General features: G+C 52.8%; 1 protein-coding gene across 2 annotated transcripts in view; it reads left to right on the plus strand.

The window, feature by feature from the left end:
* The window catches only part of EPHA8 (EPH receptor A8), a 45,659-nt gene extending 36,221 nt beyond the window's left edge, over positions 1-9,438 (plus strand). For both annotated transcript variants that reach the window (XM_016149285.2, XM_016149288.2), the window contains exons 6-17: positions 23-147; positions 228-390; positions 1,673-1,766; positions 3,042-3,109; positions 3,939-4,103; positions 4,309-4,494; positions 4,800-4,861; positions 5,405-5,614; positions 6,438-6,587; positions 6,677-6,867; positions 7,161-7,334; positions 7,495-9,438. In XM_016149285.2, the coding sequence (XP_016004771.2) occupies positions 23-147; positions 228-390; positions 1,673-1,766; positions 3,042-3,109; positions 3,939-4,103; positions 4,309-4,494; positions 4,800-4,861; positions 5,405-5,614; positions 6,438-6,587; positions 6,677-6,867; positions 7,161-7,334; positions 7,495-7,609 (1,703 nt within the window). In that variant the 3' untranslated portion in view covers positions 7,610-9,438. The remainder of the gene's footprint in view (positions 1-22; positions 148-227; positions 391-1,672; positions 1,767-3,041; positions 3,110-3,938; positions 4,104-4,308; positions 4,495-4,799; positions 4,862-5,404; positions 5,615-6,437; positions 6,588-6,676; positions 6,868-7,160; positions 7,335-7,494) is intronic.
* The last annotated feature ends 11,038 nt before the right edge of the window (positions 9,439-20,476 follow it).

Consider the following 20,476-nt stretch of genomic DNA (forward strand, 5'->3'; position numbering starts at 1 on the left):
GCAGCCGGCCTCCCTCCCCCAGCCCCATCCCAGGTGGTGGTGATCCGCCAGGAGCGGGCAGGGCAGACCAGCGTTTCTCTGCTGTGGCAGGAGCCTGAACAGCCCAACGGCATCATCCTGGAGTATGAGATCAAGTACTATGAGAAGGTACCACCCCTGGGGGAGGGAGCAAGTAGGAGGGGAACCAGGCAGGGGTACCCTCAGCTGACTGCCCCTCCTGTGGACAGGACAAGGAGATGCAGAGCTACTCCACTCTCAAGGCTGTCACCACCAGGGCCACCGTCTCAGGCCTCAAGCCGGGCACCCGCTATGTGTTCCAGGTCCGAGCCCGCACCTCGGCAGGCTGCGGCCGCTTCAGCCAGGCCATGGAGGTGGAGACCGGGAAACCCCGTGAGTGCAGGGCGCGGGGAGGGCAAGGGACCTGGGCCAGCACCAGGCCTATGTGCTCAGAGGAAGGGAACTAGCACGTCCGGGCTGGTGCCTGTGCTGGATCGGCACTTTTAGAGCTGAACAAAACCGAGGCTCAGAGAAGGAAAGTGACTTGCCCAAGGCAGCTGAGCTTATAACATAAAAGCCCATAAACGCTGGCTCTTACTGAACATTGGTGAGACTTGAGACATCATGATGCCCTTTGCTTAGCAGGAAAGCCTTATCCTCATCCCAGAGACCCCACTAGTGAATCAGCATTATCCACCTCCCTATTTTACAGACAAGGAAAATGAGGGCCAGAGCAGTAAAGTGAATTGCCTGAGGTGACCCAGCAAAGCAGCAGTAATTCTGTGCCCCGCCCACCCCGGAGCGTCCTGCCCTCGGCCTCAGTGTACTCTAGGACCAGCTGCATTAGCAGCACCCGGGACCTGTCAGAAATGCTGATTCTCAGGCCCCGCCCCAGACCTTCTGAATCAGAAACCTTGGGGATGGGGCCTAGCTATTTAGGTTTTATCAAGCCCTCAGGGTGATTCTGAGGCACACACAAGCTTAGGCACCCTCTACCCCCATCACCGTGGAACCCAGGTCTTTCCCTATACTCAGCACGCTCTAGGGCGTGGTACTAGGATAGAGGGTTCAAGGCCGAGTCAAAGACCCTGCCCACCTGCACTCCCTCAGTGCGTGTGTCTCGAGTGCTCCTAGGTCCCATACCACACTGAGACCGCCCCACGGGGTTAGAATGCTGCCCGGGTCCACCCCATGGACTGTGTGACCTTGAGTCAGAGCCTCTGTTTTCTTATCTGAAAATGGAAGCTAATACTGGGCTACCCCTGGAAGGGATGTGGGAAGGTTAATTGAAATATGCAGTTCTTGGCAAATTCAGCTATGTTCTTGTTAAATAACAGGCAACATGGGCACTTTTGACTAATATTACAGGTGAGAAAATGGAGGCTCAGAGAAGTCCAGCACCTCTCCCCAGGTCACATGGCCCCGGGAAGTGGTGGCACTATGTTGGGACATCAGGAAGTCTGAGGCAGCAGGGTCTTCCAGGGGAAGCTTAGTAGAGGGCCGGTGGGGTCAGAGGAGGCAGTGGCCTGTGCCCTGACTCTGGCTGGCTCATGTCTGAGGAGGCCGCACGCCAGGCCCCAGAGGGCCACCAGAGCCCTGGGCCTGAGGCCAGGGCTGAGAAGCTGCATACCCCTCCCCACCACCGCCCTTCACCCGCCCCGGTTCCCCCCTGCAGGGCCCCGCTATGACACCCGGACCATCGTCTGGATCTGCCTGACGCTCATCACGGGCCTGGTGGCGCTTCTCCTCCTGCTCATCTGCAAGAAGAGGTGGGTGGTCCTGGGCCCCAGCCACCCCCAACCCCTCTCCTGGATGCTGTGTCTCCTGCCTGTCCTCAGCCCCGTGCCTGGGGCTGGGCTGACTTACAGAGGCACCTTTCTTCCTTCTTGGAAGAGACATTCTTCTCTTGCCTTCCATGTCCTGGCCTGCCACCCGCCCGCGCCCCCCATCCCTCACCGCCATTATTTGTCCACTTGACTGGCCTGTCCTCCATCTCTGCCAGCCCCTCCTTTCCAAACAACCTCTAAAGGCTGGGGGACCCCAGGCACATCCCCAGCCCTCCTCTCTTTCCTGTTTCCCCTGGTCCATCGTTTCCGAGTGACCTTCTCAGGGCCCACGGTTTTGGATTCCATTTTCATGCTGACATTCCCATATTCATGTCACCAGCTGCCCACTTCCATCTCTATGTGGGTGTGTTTTAGACAAGCAACCCCTACCCCAAACTTGCACCTCCCACAGCCCCCCCCCCCCGCCCATCTTAGGACATGGCGCCATCGTTCATGGGGAAACTCAAGTCCCCGACCAAAGTTGTCACCCTTGACTCTTTCTCATGCCACATCTGTCCACCAGCCAATCCCACTGGGTCTCTCTTCAACACAACCACCTCCATCTCATTTAATCCTAATGACACTCCAGTGATGTAGAGATTCTGACCTCATTTTGCAGGTGAGTAAATTGCAGCTCAGAGAGGTTAGGCCATTTGCCAAATGGATGCCAAAGCTGGAACTTGAACCCAGGTCTGTCAAAAGGAAACACTCTGCTCTTAGTCGCTCTCTCCTCCCCCGCTCCATTCCAGAGGAGGTAGAGATGGGACATGGTGCTCATGCGGGCTTAGGATCCCAGAGAGCAAGAACCAGAAGGATCATCCAATACATGGAGAAACTGAGGCCCAGGGAAGGAAAGAGAAGGGTTTGCCAAAGTCACACAGCAGAGCTGCCATCAGAAGCCTCGGCTCTCAACCCCTCGACCAGGGGCAGTGTCATGTAAAATGGGGTTAATAACCCATGGACTTTGCTGTGAAGGCCAAGCAACTCAACTTTGTAAATTGTGAAGTGTTACATAAATGTCAAGGATGTCACAGTCCAACTGGGTCAAGAGCCTGAGGGTGGAGACTCCCCACAGCAGGGGCAGGGGCTGGGGTGACAGGTGCTGACCTGAAGGGGGAAGGGGAGGACAGGCGGGGAGTCCTCGCTTGTCCCTGAATGGGGTCGGGGCTGGGGCTGGAGAGGTCTGGCCTGAGGCAGAGCCGTGCACATGCTCCACAGGCACTGTGGCTACAGCAAGGCCTTCCAGGACTCAGACGAGGAGAAGATGCACTATCAGAACGGGCAGGGTGAGTGCCGGGGCCCCGGGATCTGAGGGCGAAGAGGAGGTCACAGTAGGAACCAGTGCTAGTCTGGGGGTGGGAAGGAGAAAGGTGCTCACAAAAAAGACCAGGGCCCCAGAAATCGAGACTCAGAACTCCAGAGATAGACAGCAGAATGTCACAGAGACCCGAGACCCCAAAAGCACCATGCTGTTCACCTTTCCTGGGTCGCAGACCTCACTGAGAATGCTAGAGACCCTCTCCCCAGGGAAATGCATAAAGGTGTGCACTTACGCACAATTTTGCATACAGTTTTGGGGGCAGGTTCATAGACTCTTGGACAAGAACCCTGCTACAGTTTTTGAGAACCCCGCAGAGACCCTAGAAAACAAGGCAAATGTGGGGCTGCCTACCTCCACACCCTACTTCCGTGCCCACGTAGACATTTGTCTCAGTCATGGTACCAATTCCCGTTGAGCCTGAATGCAGCCTCAGAATCCTTAACACAGCCATCTAGGGAACCACTTTCAATTAGTCTGACACTTGTGACGAAATCTTTTTTTGCCACATTCCTGCCCCAGAACAATTTAGAAAGACCTTAAGGACTCTAGAAAATGACAGACATGCTCCGAACTCACTGGAGACCCCAAAGTTTCCTAGAGACTCCAGAGCTACTCCACAGAGACCGTTCTTTCACTTGGCAAGAACTTGCTGGGTGCCTACTCTTTGCTCTGACATCCTGAGATTCCCAGAGATACTCCTCGCCCCGCCCCCAGACCCGCCCCAGACCCAGGGAAGGATGAGAGGGAAAGTCTTCCTGGACCCCTCTGAAGGCCCTTCTGCCCTGGCCCCTCAGCACCTCCACCCGTCTTCCTGCCCCTGCACCACCCCCCGGGGAAGATCCCAGAGCCCCAGTTCTATGCAGAACCCCACACCTACGAGGAGCCGGGCCGGGCAGGACGCAGGTTCACCCGAGAGATTGAGGCTTCCAGGATCCACATCGAGAAAATCATCGGCTCTGGTGAGCCTCGGGTGCTGTGAGTGTGGGGACGACGTGGGGAGGTGCCCAGGGGAGGAGGCGCCCAGGGCAGAGGGGAACCGAGGAGCCTGGTGCGGCCGGGCCCACTGGGGCCCTCAGGTGTGTGAGGCCGGGGGAGTGCAGGGGTCTCGGGTCGGGGGAGGAGGATGCCACTCCCCTCCCCCTGCCTACCCCTCGGGGTCCACAGGAGAGTCAGGAGAAGTCTGCTACGGGAGACTGCAGGTGCCGGGGCAGCAGGACGTGCCCGTGGCCATCAAGGCCCTCAAAGCCGGCTACACAGAGAAACAGCGACGGGACTTTCTGAGTGAGGCGTCCATCATGGGTCAGTTTGACCACCCCAACATCATCCACCTTGAAGGTGTCGTCACCCGCGGTAGGTGCCAGGCGAGGGCGGTCTCGCCCTGCGGGGCCCCTATTGCCAGGGACAGAGCACTGGGTCCATCCCGCCCCACCCCGTTCTGCCCCTGCCCTGCCGCCGTTCCCTGGCTCAGGTCCCCAGATGATTCAGTCGAGGAGGGGCCCAGAGCCAGGAACCTCAGTGGGAACCCTAGCCCCTCGGGGCCCTCAGCGCTGGTGCAGCTCCTGGTAGCTCACGGTGGGCGACGTGTTCCTGGGATCCCTGATCAGCAGTCTCGATCTCCTCACCAAGAGCCACAGCCTCCCTGTCCCTCTCCCCAGGCCGCCTGGCAATGATCGTGACGGAGTACATGGAGAATGGCTCTCTGGACGCCTTCCTGAGGGTGCGTGCTCCACCCTACCTTTCACATGGGCTGGCGGTGGGAGTCCAGTCTGGGTGTGGGGTGACCACGCGAGGCCTCCAAACATCCTGGGAGCTTGGACCCAACAGCCCTGGGGAAGGCCTGCCAGGTTCAGGGTCCTAAGGGTCAGCCAGTCAAACTGCCTTTCAGCCCCATCACATGTGAATCCCTGTGCTGCACAGGGTCCTGCTGCCTTGCCGTGGCCCAGGGTGGAGTGCCCCTGTGGGGACCCAGGGCCCCACCCAGAGGGGAGGCATGGCAGCTGTGATGAAAATCACTCGATTCCCAGTTCCCACTCTGCCGTGTATTTGCTGGGTACTCTTAGGCGTAGGGCTTAACTCTGGGCCTCCATGTCTCCTGCAAAGTGGAGGAACAGTCCTTGCCGTCCCACCTACCTCTCGGGGCTGCTGTGAGTGCACACGAGCCCACGGGGACGAACCTTAGCCCGTCACATGCTTCCTAAGCAGTGAAGCACTTTGCAGGCTGCAAAGAGCCTTCCTGCAGCCCAAGCTGTGTCCTCTGCAGACTCACGACGGGCAGTTCACCATCACGCAGCTGGTAGGCATGCTCCGAGGGGTGGGCGCCGGCATGCGCTACCTCGCAGACCTGGGCTACGTCCACCGTGACTTGGCTGCCCGCAACGTCCTGGTCGATGGCAACCTGGTCTGCAAGGTGTCTGACTTTGGGCTCTCCAGGGTCCTGGAGGACGACGCCGATGCCGCCTACACCACCACGGTGCGTGCACGGCCCGCTCCCCTTTCTAATAGGCCCAGGGAGGGGCAAGGCAGCCCAGAAGGGCCCCCCACCTGCCATGCAGCGATGTTGGCAGTTTCTGGGTTGCCTTCCACCTGGGGCAAGTCCTGCCTCTTCTCTGCACCTCAGTTACTCCCTGTGGGAAATGGGAACAACCTCGCCCACTTTCCTCTGTCCCTGAGTGGGTTCTGGATCCCAGGGCTGGTCTCCACTGTCACTAACTGGGTGATTTGGGAAGAGTTGGTTGGCACATCGCTGAAACACACATCCCCTCCACATCTGTCTCTAAAGTGTGGCTAAAACCCAGCATTTTCAAAATGTATTTCGTGGAGATTTCCTAGAGGTATCTCAGGGCTGCCCTAGAGTCAGGAGGCTGAGTGGCAGTGGCTCTGGCCCCCACCCCTGCCCCAATCAGAACTTTCCCTTTGGATCTTACCCACTGGGCCTCCAAATGAGGTTTCACTTAGAGAAAGGATTTGTGACCCTCAAAAAAAGAAGAAGAAGTTGGGCAGGGGCAGGGAAGACTAGGCCCTGTTCTCTGAGATTCATCTTTTGCTCAGGCGTCGACCCCTTGACTGACACTTGCTGAGCATCTGCTGTGTGCCAGGGGCTCACGCAGCTTCTTCGTTCAGTCGTCACAGCAGCTCTGTGTGCAGGCCTCCCCCGTCAGAACAGGTGCCCTTGGAAGGCGAAGGCCATTTCTCCCTCGCTGGGCTGAGAGTTTCCCAGCCTGGGAAATAGGACCCCAATGTTCAGCTCCTTGGTTCCGGCTGGGAGAAGCTGGACACTCCTGTGTCCATTGCAGGGAGGGAAGATCCCCATCCGCTGGACAGCCCCTGAGGCCATCGCCTTCCGGACCTTCTCCTCGGCCAGTGATGTGTGGAGTTTTGGTGTGGTCATGTGGGAGGTGCTGGCCTACGGGGAGAGGCCCTACTGGAACATGACCAACCGTGACGTGAGTACCAGGCCCTGGCTAAGCAAAGGCGGTGTGGGCCTTGGAGGGAGGGACAGCCTCAAGCCTGGCGTCGTGCTCCCCCTCCCCAGGTCATCAGCTCCGTGGAGGAGGGGTACCGCCTGCCGGCACCCATGGGCTGCCCCCGAGCCCTGCACCAGCTCATGCTCGACTGTTGGCACAAGGACCGGGCCCAGCGGCCTCGCTTTTCCCAGATCGTCAGCGTCCTTGATGCACTGATCCACAACCCTGAGAGCCTCAGGGCCACGGCCACTGTCAGCAGGTGCCTGGCGCCCACCCCAGCTCCACCCCAGCCCAGCTGTCCTCCCAGCACTGCCCTGACCTAGTCCAGGTCTTGGGACAGTTCAGCCCTGACTCCTCAATCAGATCATCCTGGGCCCCGACCTCTGTTCTGCCTGGGCCTTTCTCAGCCCTCTCCTTCCGGCCTGTGGTCTAGCCTGTCGGACCCCTTGCCCACTGCTGAGCCTGCATAGAGGCTGAGGGTGGCCAGTGCCAGGGTCCCCGAGGAAGGCAGAGGCCCTGGCAGGCCGCTTACCGCCAGCTCCTGTGCCTCAGGTGCTCGGCCCCTGCCTTTGCCCAGAGCTGCTTTGACCTCCGCGGCGGCGGGGGCGGCAGCGGCGGCCTCACCGTGGGGGACTGGCTGGACTCCATCCGCATGGGCCGCTACCGGGACCACTTCGCCGCAGGTGGTTACTCCTCTCTGGGCATGGTGCTTCGAATGGATGCCCAGTAAGTGCGGGTCCCATGGGGGTGGGGGCACGGGGAGAGGGCAGGGGGCAAGATGCAGAGCCATGGAGGAGGCTGGAAGCTCGAGGGGACGACTGTGTCCCTGTCTTCGCGGCTCCTAGCCTCCCGGGGCAACCCGCTCAGCACCATTCTTCCTTCACAGGGACGTGCGCGCCCTGGGCATCACCCTCATGGGCCACCAGAAAAAGATCCTGGGCAGCATCCAGACCATGAGGGCCCAGCTGACCGGCACCCAGGGACCCCACCGGCACCTCTGACCAAACTGAGCCAGCCCCAGGCCAATCCAGCTGCCAGAGGCCTTGCAGGGTTGGCCGGCAGTCAGAGCAGCCCCAGGCTTCTGCCCTTACTTCTTGGCTGCCTTCCTGTCAGGCACCCATGAGGCCACAGACTTCACTGAAAGACCTGGAGTTGTCAGGGGTCGGCCACCTGGGAAGAGACCTTCGGTGCTCAGCGCAACCAGGACACCTGTGCCCAGGACAGAGAGCCTTCTCTTTCCCAGAAGCTGGGGCCTGGACACCATGGAGCCCAACAGAGATTTCACTCACCTGCCTCTGCGTGTGTGTGTGCGTGTGTATGCATACGTGTGCTCCTGTGCTGTATGGGGTGTGCTCTCACAAGGTCATGGGACCACATGTGTGTGTGCTCATCTGCCAGGTCCCAGCATGTGGGCCAGTTATGGTACACATGTTTATTCATGACTCGGAACACATGAATGCAACCATGGGTGGCATGTCATGAATGAGGATGAGTGTCACAGTACTGTGAGCGGGGAACTTAGTGTGACACTGCCCATCGAATGTGGGCCCAGGTCCCAGAACCCACAGGGACTGGAGAGAGGCTCAGGCCCACCTTCCCCCACAACTGGAGGCCAGAGCCAGGGGCCACTTCTGATCCACACCAGCACCAGGCCCGCCCTTGTCTGTCTCCGGGTGAGCCCGCCCCCGGCTCTATCTCAGGTCCGAGCCTTCCCTCTAGCTGGTGGGGGCCACCGACAGCCTCCACCTGGCTCCATCGCTGCTTCAACAGGAAAACAGGGTTCCCGGCCAGCCCCCCTGGCCACCTCTGTGTCGGCATCACCACAGGGTACATGAGATGCCCTCAGCTGGACTTGGCTGCCTGGCTAAGAGACAGGGGCCACCAAGTTCCCTCTAGTCGCTGATGCCCCTCCGTAGCCCAGGGCTTCTCACTTGGAATTCCTTCTGCCAACCTCACTGTCCCCCAGCCCCGTATCTGGGATCAGGGACCATGAGATACTAGCTTTTCAGCCCCAAGTCACTGCTCCTGTGCCATCTGGGCATAACGAGGGAGTGTGTCTTGTCCAAGGTCACACAGCAGCCGAGCATCCAAACTAAGCCTCCTCCCAGGGCTCTCTCTCCCACACCATCCTACTAGGACAGCTGTGGGTGGGAGGGGCTTGGGAAGCCCTCCCACTCAGAGACTGATCCTGTCCCTTAAGGCCCACCAGGGTATGTAAATATCTTTTTTCTACCATGTCAGAATATTTTTTTCCTCACTCCTGACAATGCAAAAATGGTCTTCAAAGCACATAAAAAGCACCCAGGGTGAGAAAGCTCCATCCCAGGGGAAGCTGGCAGGGCCCGAGGAACCCCACCAGGCAGGACACCAGGTGCCCCCTGCCAGCCCTGAGGGAGGGGCAGGCCTAGCTCCCACCCCTGGCCCAGCCTCCCCTTAGCCAGCACAGCTGTTCCGTGGAGACACCAGCACTGAGTCCCCTCTCCTTCCTGCAATAATTCGGGGAGTCTCAGCCCCACCCAGGTGCCGCGGCCAGCTCTCTACACCTCTATATATTATATTACTATATAGCCGAGCTGTTCTTTCTTCCTATGGAAGTCGGAAACATGGTCAGGACACGATCCGAGGAGGACCCTGTCTTCCTCCCGTCCCCACCCCACTCTCACCCAGCTTCTGGGCTCTGGATCCTCATAGTCAGTGGGGGACATAGTGGGGCTGGCAGTTACAAAAGTGTGGCCCTTACTCCCGACATGCGGTACCCCCCAGGGTCCCAGGGACCTGCCTCTCTGTGGTCTCCATAGTGAGTCTCGAACTTGCCCACAATGAGAATAAATTCTGCCTCATCTTTATGTGTCCCTCATTTTTTTCGCATCCCTGCAACCTCGACATCTGGCCAGGAAGGAGCAACCTTATGCTATGCGCCTACTGTATACATCCCATGCATTTCTTCCTCTCTGGTCTTCCCACCTCTCCCAAGAGGTAGGGCTCGTGTACCCGTTTTATATACGGGGAGGCTGAGTCTTACAGAGGTCAACTTGCCTAACGCCAAGTTTGTGGGGGTTGAATCAGAGCCCAGGTTTGTTCAACTTCAGAGCCCATGATCCACAAGGACACACCCCCGTCTGCCCCATATTCTCTCTTCCAGAATGTGCGGACGGTGCTTACCACTGGAGCACGGTCCCTTGCCGCTGGACGTTGCTGTTGCCTCTGGTACTCTGGGTGAAGAAAGATGGTCCCTGGAGGAGGAACACAGAAGAAAGGAGCGTTTTATGGGAACTACCTCCTCGGGACCAAGGTGTCCACTGAGAGACACGGGTGCTATGGAGCAGGGAAGGGAAGATGGGGGGCAAGCATCTTCCATAGTTACATCGGGGGGCTGAGGACCCACCTCTGCTCCGGGAGAGAGGGGGCAGCAGCAGGAGCCAAGGTGCTGGCCTCAGAAGCTGGGAAGGAGACAGGGGCAGAGGGCACGGCCTGTGTCCATTTGCGTCAATGGCTCAGCCGTTTGAGGAAGATGCCCCTGGAATCTTACTGACGAACAAGTAAGTGATCTCCAGCAGCCTCTCTGGCTGAGGCAAAGGCCTTCATCCCTGCACCTCTCTCATACTGGGAACGTGGGACTAGGGAGAAAGCACCTTTAGCATATTTCTAAAATCTCGCTAATAATCAATCCCAACAGCCCTATGAGATTGATAAGACTGCCTCCTTCTTACAGATGAGCACGAGCATGCACAGAGAGGCCACTGTCCCACACAGCACAACCACCACACAAAGCCAGATACGTCTGATTTCAAACCAGGTGTATTTCCCCCTGAAACTTCAAACTCCATTTCAGGGCCCCTCCCCAAGGGACCAGCTGTTTCCTCTGAGGAAAAACCTGTTACTACACACATCTTTTCCCTAAAGACCAATCATCAAAGCCTATTGAGCACCTACCATGTACTGGGTGTTATTGGGGATACAAAGATAAAGGTGATGCAGCTCCTTCTCTTCAGAAACTGAGACAAGGTGGAGGTACAAAGTGCACTAAAGTGGCTCCCTCAGTCAGATCCATTGTGCTAAGTATCAGGAAATGGGGCATAGAGAAGGGTTAGAGAAGGTCAGAGGAGAGAGAGAGACACACACACAGAGAGAGAGAGACAGAGACAGAGAGAGACAGAGAGACAGAGAGAGACAGAGAGAGAGAGAGAGCGAGAGAGAGCGAGAGAGAGAGAGCACACGCAGGTAGAGGGCCAAGGCTGTCTCCAAGGACTTCCTGGTGGAGGAGGCATTCAGCTGGGCATTGAAAGATAAGAAGGGTTTGGAGGTTCATCTCCTAGGCAGCCCCCTGTTCAAGAATGAAATGCAGAGGGGAGGAAGAATACAGCCAGAAGAACAATAAGCTGTGTTTGTAGATGGGAAGCCTCGCTATTATAAAGTTGGCTAGTTCCTTCCTATTTAATCTATACATTTACTTCCAATAAAATTTGCAATGGGGTTTTCTCTGCGACTTGACAAAGCATCCCAAAATATGTATGGAATAAAACCCAAAATGGCCAAGATAATTTTGAAGAAGAAAGAGAAGGAAGAGGAAAGGAACCTCACCCTGTCAGATATCAATAATTACTAGAAAGCTCTAATTAAAATAGTTTGATTTGGTCCCAGGAATAGAGAAAGAGATAAAAAGAATGGAGAATATGCCTAGGAAGTGATCCAAAAATATATGGGAGTTTGAAACATGACCAGGGTAATGGATGATCTAGTTAATGGGTGATGTTAGGACAACTAAATGCCCTCCTGGAAAAATATAACATTAGATCCCTCCTCCCACCATTCACAGAATACGTTCCCAGTGATTAAGGTCTTCAATTTAAAAAGCAGACTATAAAAGTTAAAAAAATAAACAAAACAGGAAAATAACTTTATCAGGAGACAAACAAATGATAAGAGAAAGCCATGCTAAACCTTAATTCATTAAAATAAAACAATTCTAAATAACAGATAAATTTGTTAAAGCCACAGCTGAAAGAAGATATTTGCAACCTGTATAATCAACCAAGAGAGAATTAGTTTCCAAAATAACATTTCTTTAAAATTTCAAAGAATCGATTTACCAAAACATTCCAAAGCAACAGGAAAATAGGCAAAAAATGAACTGAACAGACAAATAACAGAAGAAGAAATTTAAATGGCCAATAAAGATATAAAAAGATTCTTAGCATCACTAGTAAACATGAAAATGCAAATTAAAATAATAATGAGAGCACATTATACCAATCTGATTGGCAAAATTTGCTTCTAACACTAATATTGGTGAAAGTGTGGAGGGAATAGCAATGTTTATAAACTGCCAGTGAGAATATAAATTGGTACAACTTTGGAGAGCTATTTGGAAACACTTAGCAAATTCTGAGATGAGCAAATCTAGGACCCAGTAGCTCCACCTTAGTGTGAGCCTGTCTTAGGTTAGGTTACTAAGCAGTGCCTGAGATTCTCGTGCAGGTGGTTTATTTTGGGCGAGCTCTCAGGTGAGAGAGGGGAAAGCAGAGAGGGTGGGAGGCAATGCTAAGCAATAATGTGTTCCTCGCTGAAGACTAGCTTCAATCTGATGCTGCAGGGAGTTCTAAAGCATTAATAACATCACAGAGTTGGTCCACCTTGAGGCAAGGGGGTCCAGTCTTTGATATCCCCCATTTTCATCGGTCATTGCCTGTATGCCGCCCATGGGGTGGGGGAGGTCATGTCGCTTTCTGGATGAGGAAGTTCCCAAGGAGGGAGCAGCTCTGAGACCTTAGCAGCCAACACAGGGCAGACAGGGGAGGACGGTACCCACGGGTCAAAGGAATCTGGGTGCAGCACCTAGTGTTGTCTGTGCATCTTGTTTCATACTCATATGCAAAAGGATACATGTCCAAGGATGTTTATTACACCTTAGTATGTAATAAAAATGAGGAGCAGCCTATCTGCCTCTCAGCGCAGGAACAGGAAAATAAGCTGCTTTATAAGTACAATGAAATTGTCTATCGCAGTTAAAATGAATGAACTAGATCAACGTGTACCAGTATGGATAAGTCTTCAGAACATAATACAGAGTGAAAAAAGTAAACGACAAAGGACTACGTATAGTATTATACCATCTATGTAAACTTTGAAAATAGGTGTAACAATAGAATTACAGGTTTTAAATGCATAACTAGATAATAACAGTACATGCCCGGGACAGTGAAACACCAACTTCAGTTCAGTTACCTGCGGGGAAGAAGGGTAAGGAGGGAGGCGGTGTCGAGCTATATCAACAGAGTTTCATTTATTTTCTTTTTTAAAAAGAAAGGGCTCTGAAGCAAGTATGGCAAAAATGTTAACCCCAGTTTAATCTCTGTGGGCACATACATGTCAGTTATATTATTTTCTGATTTTTCTGTATGTTGAAATATTTTACAATTAAAAATAAAAATGTTTTAAAACAAGAAAGGAGGGGTTTTGAGATTTGCCCTCAGGAATCACCGTGCCTCCTGAGAAACAGAACCAGTCCCTCTGGGGACACGCAGGTGCGCTGTCCATGGTGCTGGATTCCATGGGCGGGGCGTGCTGCAACCAATCAGCGGGTCCTGCCAGCTCTTTCTCCAAACTGTATCCTAAATCTGACCACTAATCTCCTTCGACCTGCCGCCTCCACTGTCCGAGCCACCACCGCAACCACCTCTCCCCTGGAAGTCAGCAGGAGCCTCCTCCCTGGTCTCCCTTCTTCCCTCGCCCCCATAAATCTATTTTCCACAAGCAGCCGGAGGAATCTTTTTAAAAACAAACCAGATCATGCCACTTTTCCTAGTTTCAGGCCTCTGAAAGATTCCGATCACGTTTATAATGACGTCTGTAATTCTCACCTGGCCTAAAACATCCTACACTATCTGCTCCTGCTGGCCCCTTCGACCGGCCTCTTGCCATCCTCTCTCTCATTCACACCCTTCTTTTTGCCAGGGATGATCTTCCATGTCTGCAAACGGTTCAGTATGAGAGAGACCACCTTCTATCTGAGTCATTTTCTACCATGTTACCCAATGCTACGATATTCGTGGCACTTATAACTAGTTGACATTATCTGATGTATTGTTTATTTGTTTATTTTATGCCCCCATCATTCAATATGCTCTAAAAAATCAGATACCTCATCTAATTTACTCAGTACGTTTAAGCACCCAGTTCATTGATAGCCTTCATTGGTGTGCAACCGATATTTATTGAATGAATGAATGAATGAATATTTATTGAGCACCTCTTCTGTGACAGGCCCTATTCTTGGCTCTGTGAATTCTGGAATAAATAAGATAATTCTTGCTCTTAAGATACTCACAGGCTGGAGATAACAGAGAAGCCAACTCATAGGATCCTAGAATGTTGGAATAAGTCCCTTCGCTCTTGTTATAGAATTAGAGACCTTTAAAGGAAACAGATTTGCATTCTCCACACCTTCATTGTTTCTTAAATAATGAAATCCAGCCTTATGCAGGGAAGGAAAAAAACTCACCTAAGTTTACACAACATCAGAGGCATAGTCTGGATCTGCACTCAGGTCACCTAACTTCTTGTAGTTTGCATTTAAAGGAAGGTTCCCCAAAAGCACTTACATTGCACTGTGACAGATCTCCCATCTTCACTGTGGACTGATTATGGCCAGAACTATTTCCGTTTAGCCAGAGAACTGCAGTGCCAAGCCTAAGCTGACTCCTGGGAGGAATTCAATGAATGATGAAAGCAGAGGCAAATAACATTTCCTGGGGTGCTTGGTATCTGTCCTATCATGGAGTCAGTTTCTTCATTCTTCCTTTCCATGTGACCTTGAGCCTGTCACTTCTTCAAACCTCGTTTCGTCACCTGTAACACAGGGTCAGTAGTCACATGCACTGCACGGGCTCGTCATGAGGATTAGAGGCTAATCCGAGGACAGTGCGGGGTGTTGGGGATTACAACAGGAGGATGGTGGCTGGGTATCTCTGGGATGGTGTGAGGACAAGGCTGTTGGTGAGTCTGGGTGAGGCTTTGGAAGCAGGAGTGGGCAGCGCAAGCAGTCTAGGGTCTAAGCCCCCAGGGTAGCCCCTCATAGTTGTCTTCTATCTTCCGCTCCACCTGGGGGGAATGTTGGGCTGCCACCTCTCACCTTCTATCCCTGAGGCTCAAGCACCTCATTAAAACACTTCCATCTCTCCAACCCTAGGCAGCTGGGGAAGGGTCATCTGCTGGCGTGAAATTCACGGTCCTTGGAGGGTTTGAATTTCCATGTCTCTTGTGTTAGGGCTTGTGGTAGGTAATGAATAAAAGATGGGAAAAGGCAGGAGATCCTGTGGCTTTAAGAAGAATGTGATGAGCATTCAGAGTGAAGAGATTAGTGCTAGATCTTCTCTCTGAATACCAAAAATGAGGGGTCCAGCATCAAATGTAAAATAAACCAAAATAAACCAGAAAGTCACCTTCCTGACTTGTGGTGACTAGAGATCTAGAGAAGAAAAAGGCCTGGGTGCCTTGGCTGAGGAGCGGGCAGAGGTAGAGGTGATGAATTTTCAGGTGAAGGAAGCTAGAACCATTGGGAGAGAAGTTCAAGCGGAGACATGGCCAAAGTGACCCGAGGGCTGGTGCCAGGACTGGGAGGGGAGGGTAGTCAAATGCAGCCCCCTTCCTTCTTCCTCTTTGGATGCTAAAAGTTATTATTCCCTGCCCCCCCACACACACACACCTGTGAAGGTGCTGTGAAGAGGTGTATGGCATCTACTGGGAACTTATGTGGGTGCTTTATTGTTATTACTAATAATGAGTCACTATTTACTGCACTTTTATCACGTGACAAATGCTTTCCATGCATTATGCTTTCCAGTTCTCACAGTAGCTTTGTGACTGATGCTGTTACTATTCCCTCCCTTTCGTCAGTAAGGAAACCACAGCACCAAGAATTTATATAACTTGCTCCATGTCACACAGCTAGCGAGTGGTGAACCAGTATTTGTGCAGCTCGGCTCTGCTTTTGAGCTGTCCGTGGTGCTGAAGCTTCATCTGCAGGCGCTTGCCTCCAGGACCCCTGCGGGGGCCAGCTCTGATTTTCCTGCTCTGCCCCTTACTGGTCTGGTAGGTCTAGAGCCTTACATCTCTTCTTCCCTGAATGCTTACTATGAAGTTTCTAGGGCTCTGGTGAGCCTGATGCCAGACTGAGCTGAAGGAGAAAAACAGGCCCTTGGGTGTGTCCAGGAGAAGATATCAAAGTAGATGACGAGTCCAGGAGCCAGGGCAAGGAGAGATTGTGGCAAGACCCTGGTGAGGACATGGGAACATCATCAATCATTGTCTTCAGATTCTGGAGGGGCTGTCCTGGGAAAGCGACTCAGGCTATTCTTCCCAGAAACAGACAGTGAAGGTTTCAGGAAGACAGATTTCAACTCTATTTAAGAAACCCTTCTTACAGTCGGAATTCCCCCAGCGAGGGATCGGATCATTTTGCTTCAGGAAGAGATGAGCTTCCTGACAGTGAAAAAGACAAACTATGCCATTTTCTAGTGTCCTCTTGAGAGCAGACCAGCCTTTGGCACAATGGTCGCCATGTATTGAAGACCTATTACATGCCTGCCACAACCCATAGGTGTGGAGATCATTAGTCTCGAGTTACAGATGAGGAAACTGAGGCTCAGAGTGGGTAGGTGACTTGTTTAAGGTCACATGGCTAGTAAGAAATTGGGCTGAACTCACATCCAGGTAAACCTGCACTGTTAAACTCTGTATTACAAAGGCTCCTGAACCAATCTAGAAAGTATAGAATTCCTACCTTTTTCCCCAACATTCCCCCCAGCACACACACACACACACACACACACACACACACACACACACACACAGCCTTCTCTCAGCTCCCACCCCACTTCCTCCCCAAGGGCTAAATTTTAAAGAAGAAATAAATTTTAAATGGATGAAGTGCCCTGCCCAGGGTGTGAGGACAGATCTGATTAAAACTGATGTTTCTTGCAGAAGGAATGGGACAGCATTTCTCACCTGCGGCAGCCCAAGGCAGTGGAGGAAACAGCCTGTAAGTCAGTGAGGCCACCTGCCTCCCAGCTCTGTGGGTTCTGTGACCTGCCCTGCCCCGCCATCTGCCGCCACATTGGCCTCGCATGTTACCTATGGCCTAGCCACAGCTCTCAGAAGCCCCACCAAACTCTAACTTACCTCCCAGATGGCCTGGGGCAGCAGAATAAGCCCGGGCTTTGAATGCAACCAGAGTCTAGGTCCTGGCTCGGCTTCTTAACTATGGGACTTTGAAAAGGCCACATGAGTTTTGGCTTTCCCTCCAGTAAAGTGGAAAAGATACCTGGCTCACAGAGTCACTGTGAGGTGTGAGTTGATGTATCTAGGGCTTGGGACACAGTTTATCTTCTCTTGGTTAACAACGGCCATTATTGCTAATACTACTGCTGCTGATACTGCTATTGCTACTCTAGTGGTAATAATGCTGCTACTATGATTACTAGCATTATATTAACGAATGGAAGTATTTCTTGTCCTGAATGCTTGATAATCAAAAAGAGAAGTGGATAAAAATCAAGGTGGAAGGAGTTAAGACCCCATTCATGGAGGAGCAGGGTACTCCTTAGGAAATCAGCCATTTTACAAGACAGAGAGAATAAGTGACAGAAAATCAAACTGATAAGGGCCCCAGTTGTTGGGGTTTGCCCACCTGACTTTGCAACTAACTGAGAGACATAGAAATCCCTTGGATAGAGAGCAAAGGCATCTGATCACTAGAAAAGCTAAAGGCTAGTGGGTTTCCTATGGTGAACCCCAGTGCCCAGCCATGAGGGCGCCGGACCTGGCACTCCACCAACTGCAGAGGAGCAGAGCACACATGGGCAGGCTGGCTCACAGAAGAAAAGATCCTACCACCCTCATGCTAAGAGTCCTTGGCCAAGTGCTTCCCCTCTCTAAGCCCCAGTTTGCTACTCTGTAAATGGGGGTAATAACAGAACCTGCCACACTGAGTCATGGCTAGGGTCAGATGGTGCAAATAAAGCAGGGGGGCAGCAGGCCTGAAAACTCTCTCCGGGGCTTCTCAAACCCCCATACACCCAGGCCTAGGGCTCTTCACTAGGTCTGAGCTCCCAACTAGCACCTAGGTCCAGGTGACCCACAAAGAGGTCAAGGCACTGCCCCTCCCCCCCCCCCCACAATGGAGCAGACCTCAGCAGCAGCTCTGAGTCTCCTTGCCTTGCGTGCCAGATGATGCACATGGCCGTGAGGAAAAGAAGGAGGGGAAGAGGCTGGGAAGCCTTGGGCCCAGGGGAGCACCCCACACGCATGTCAGTCTCCCTCACGCAAGGGGCTTGGCACGCGATGTGAAGGCATCCACCAGGCCTCCTCCTCCCGCTCCCTCCCCTCGCCCTAACTCCCTCCTTCACATTTAGAGAGGGTCAGTAACCCCAGCCTCTGCCCCAACTCCGGCCTCCACTGCCTGCTGTCCATCAAAGTCCACCTGTCCATCTGACCTCTCAACGGGCAGACTGGCTTCCACCTCTCCCTTGATCGGCTTCCTGAACTGTCACTGTGCCCATCTGTCTGCCTGTTGGTTGTCAGGCTTCTTGTGTATCAGATCGGCTGTCCATCTGTCTATCAGTCTGTCTATCTATTGGTCTTCCTCTGTGTTTTCCCATTAAGTCTGTCTGTCCTTCCAATGGTCAGACTAGCCTCCCATCACTCAAGTCACCTGCAGTCTGTCTTCACGACCTTCTTTCTGTCAGTCTCTCCGTTTATCCTCTTATCAGTCAGGCTGGCTGTCCATCTGCTTTTCAGTTTCTCTTTGTGTTTTCCTCTGTCTACCTGTCAGTCGGTCAGTCCTACCTTCCTATCTGTCTGCCTGTCCATCTACCTTGTTATATTCCCTGCCCCCATTTCTCCCCATGTGTGCAGGTGGGTTCACTCATCACCAAAGACCATCTCTCTGCCCTGATCAGGTCTGGCTGCCCCTAGTGAAGCAGAGTGGGTGGTCCAGCAAGCCCAGGCACCCCCTCCAGCCCTCCGGCCCCAGCTTACCCACCTCCCAGCCTCCACAGCATAGCCTCTCCCTTCTTTCAGCCCCTGGCCTCCTCTCGCCAGCCCTGGAGTTCTATAGAAAGATTTAGTGAATGGCATTTAGTGAAAACTAGGTCCAAATTAATGGTGAAAATAAGGTTTTATGATTCCATTTCAGTTTTATTCCTCGGCTGATTTTCTCCATTACCACTGAGCATCAGTTGAGAATGGCTGTTCTCTGCAGTATTTATGGTAATGCAGGTTAATGTCTGAGTTCGAGGAGCTCAATTAGCAAATTCATGGACAAGGAGGTCTGTTCGCACTTCTCTTGTGAAGCCCCGGTGATTCATTAGCCACAGGGAGAGGCTGAGTTTCACGTCGGCATACAAAACGACAGCCGCTGTTCTCCCAGGCATGTGGTGCCTGGCTCAAAGTTGGTGCTCCGGGAGCCAATGGGTCTTTGTTTCCCGTAGCCATCATAGTGCTTGGCACAGAGTAGGGCTTCAATATTTGTTTGGCATTCAGCACAGGGCACATGCCAGGTGCCTCTAAACATTGAATAAGCCAATTAATCACTTCGTCCCAGTGCCAGGCACAGAGCTTAGAGCAGAGGAGGTGCTCAACATTTTTAAAAGAAATTGACACACTCTGATCTCCTGTGCCTAACACGGGGTTGCCATATGTTAAATTGTGCATGAGCGTTTGTTGACTGACCAAATAATTAATAACAAACGAATGAATGAACGAATGAATGGATGAATATCATTAGTCTTCTCCAGCAGCAAGGCTACCTAGATTCCCAAAATCCCACCCCAAAGATGACTAGAAAAAAAAAAAAACAGAATTTTAAGGAAGGGGGTTTAGTCGAGAGATTCTAGGGCCGGAGGAGACATAGAGCTATCATCCCTACTTTAGGCCCAGACTTCAAAAGATGAAACACCCATTTCCAGGTTTGCGGCTTCAGAGTGTACTGGGCTGGGGCCACCACACTGAGTAGAAGTGCTACAGGTGGCACACACCTCTGCTCTGCTAGTTGCCCAGGCCTGATCTCGGGGGAAAGCAGCTGCACAGGTGGGCAAACCATGTTCTCCCACTGTCTTTCCAAGACTGCCCTCACTAGAGACTCGTCTCTTGGTGATGCAAAAGCTAGGAGACTAGTCCCATTTTGCAAACGTGGAACCTAAAGCCCAGAGATGGGAAGCGCCTTATCCAAGGTAACACTGGCCAGTTAGTAGCTGAGCCAGGATTATGCTTCCTGCGGCTGCCCAGCCCCCTTCTTTGTTTTCACTGAGCCTCTGATTTCCCACCCCTCTCCCATTAGAATGTCACCTCCATAAGGACAGGGATCTTTTCTGCGTTCACTGATTCTCCCCAGTGCCTTGAACTGGGCCAGTAAATTACAATGAGTGTAATAAAGCCTTATTTTGTTTTTCAAAGTTTTCAGTTGCAGAAACTGAGTATAGAGAGGCAACTTGACTTGCCTCAAGTTGCACAGGTAGTGAGTAGTGAAGTCAGGGTCAGGGTTCCAACCCAATTTATTCCGTATCCAAGCCCTGAGCCCATAGCTACTGGATACCTGACCTTTGCAAGGTTTAAAGCCAAGCCCACCCAGCTGCCTACTCACCATCTCCATTTAAGGCCAGACCCTGAACTGATGGCTCCCCATCCCCAGGCAACCTTCAGGGTCACCTCCTGGGGCTGGAGCCAAAGTTGTGACAGGGAGACCAAGAAAGACTGGGCCCAGAGGGAGTGAAGCCAGGCCCTTGGCTGCTCCCTGCCCACTCCACCAGCTGGGGGTCTCGTCAGTGTCAAGAGAGGCCTCTCAGAGAGATGGGGTTGACATTTCCCGCACA

This window comes from Rousettus aegyptiacus, unplaced genomic scaffold (assembly GCF_014176215.1).
Source record: "Rousettus aegyptiacus isolate mRouAeg1 unplaced genomic scaffold, mRouAeg1.p scaffold_m13_p_1, whole genome shotgun sequence".
Classification (NCBI taxonomy): domain Eukaryota; kingdom Metazoa; phylum Chordata; class Mammalia; order Chiroptera; family Pteropodidae; genus Rousettus; species Rousettus aegyptiacus.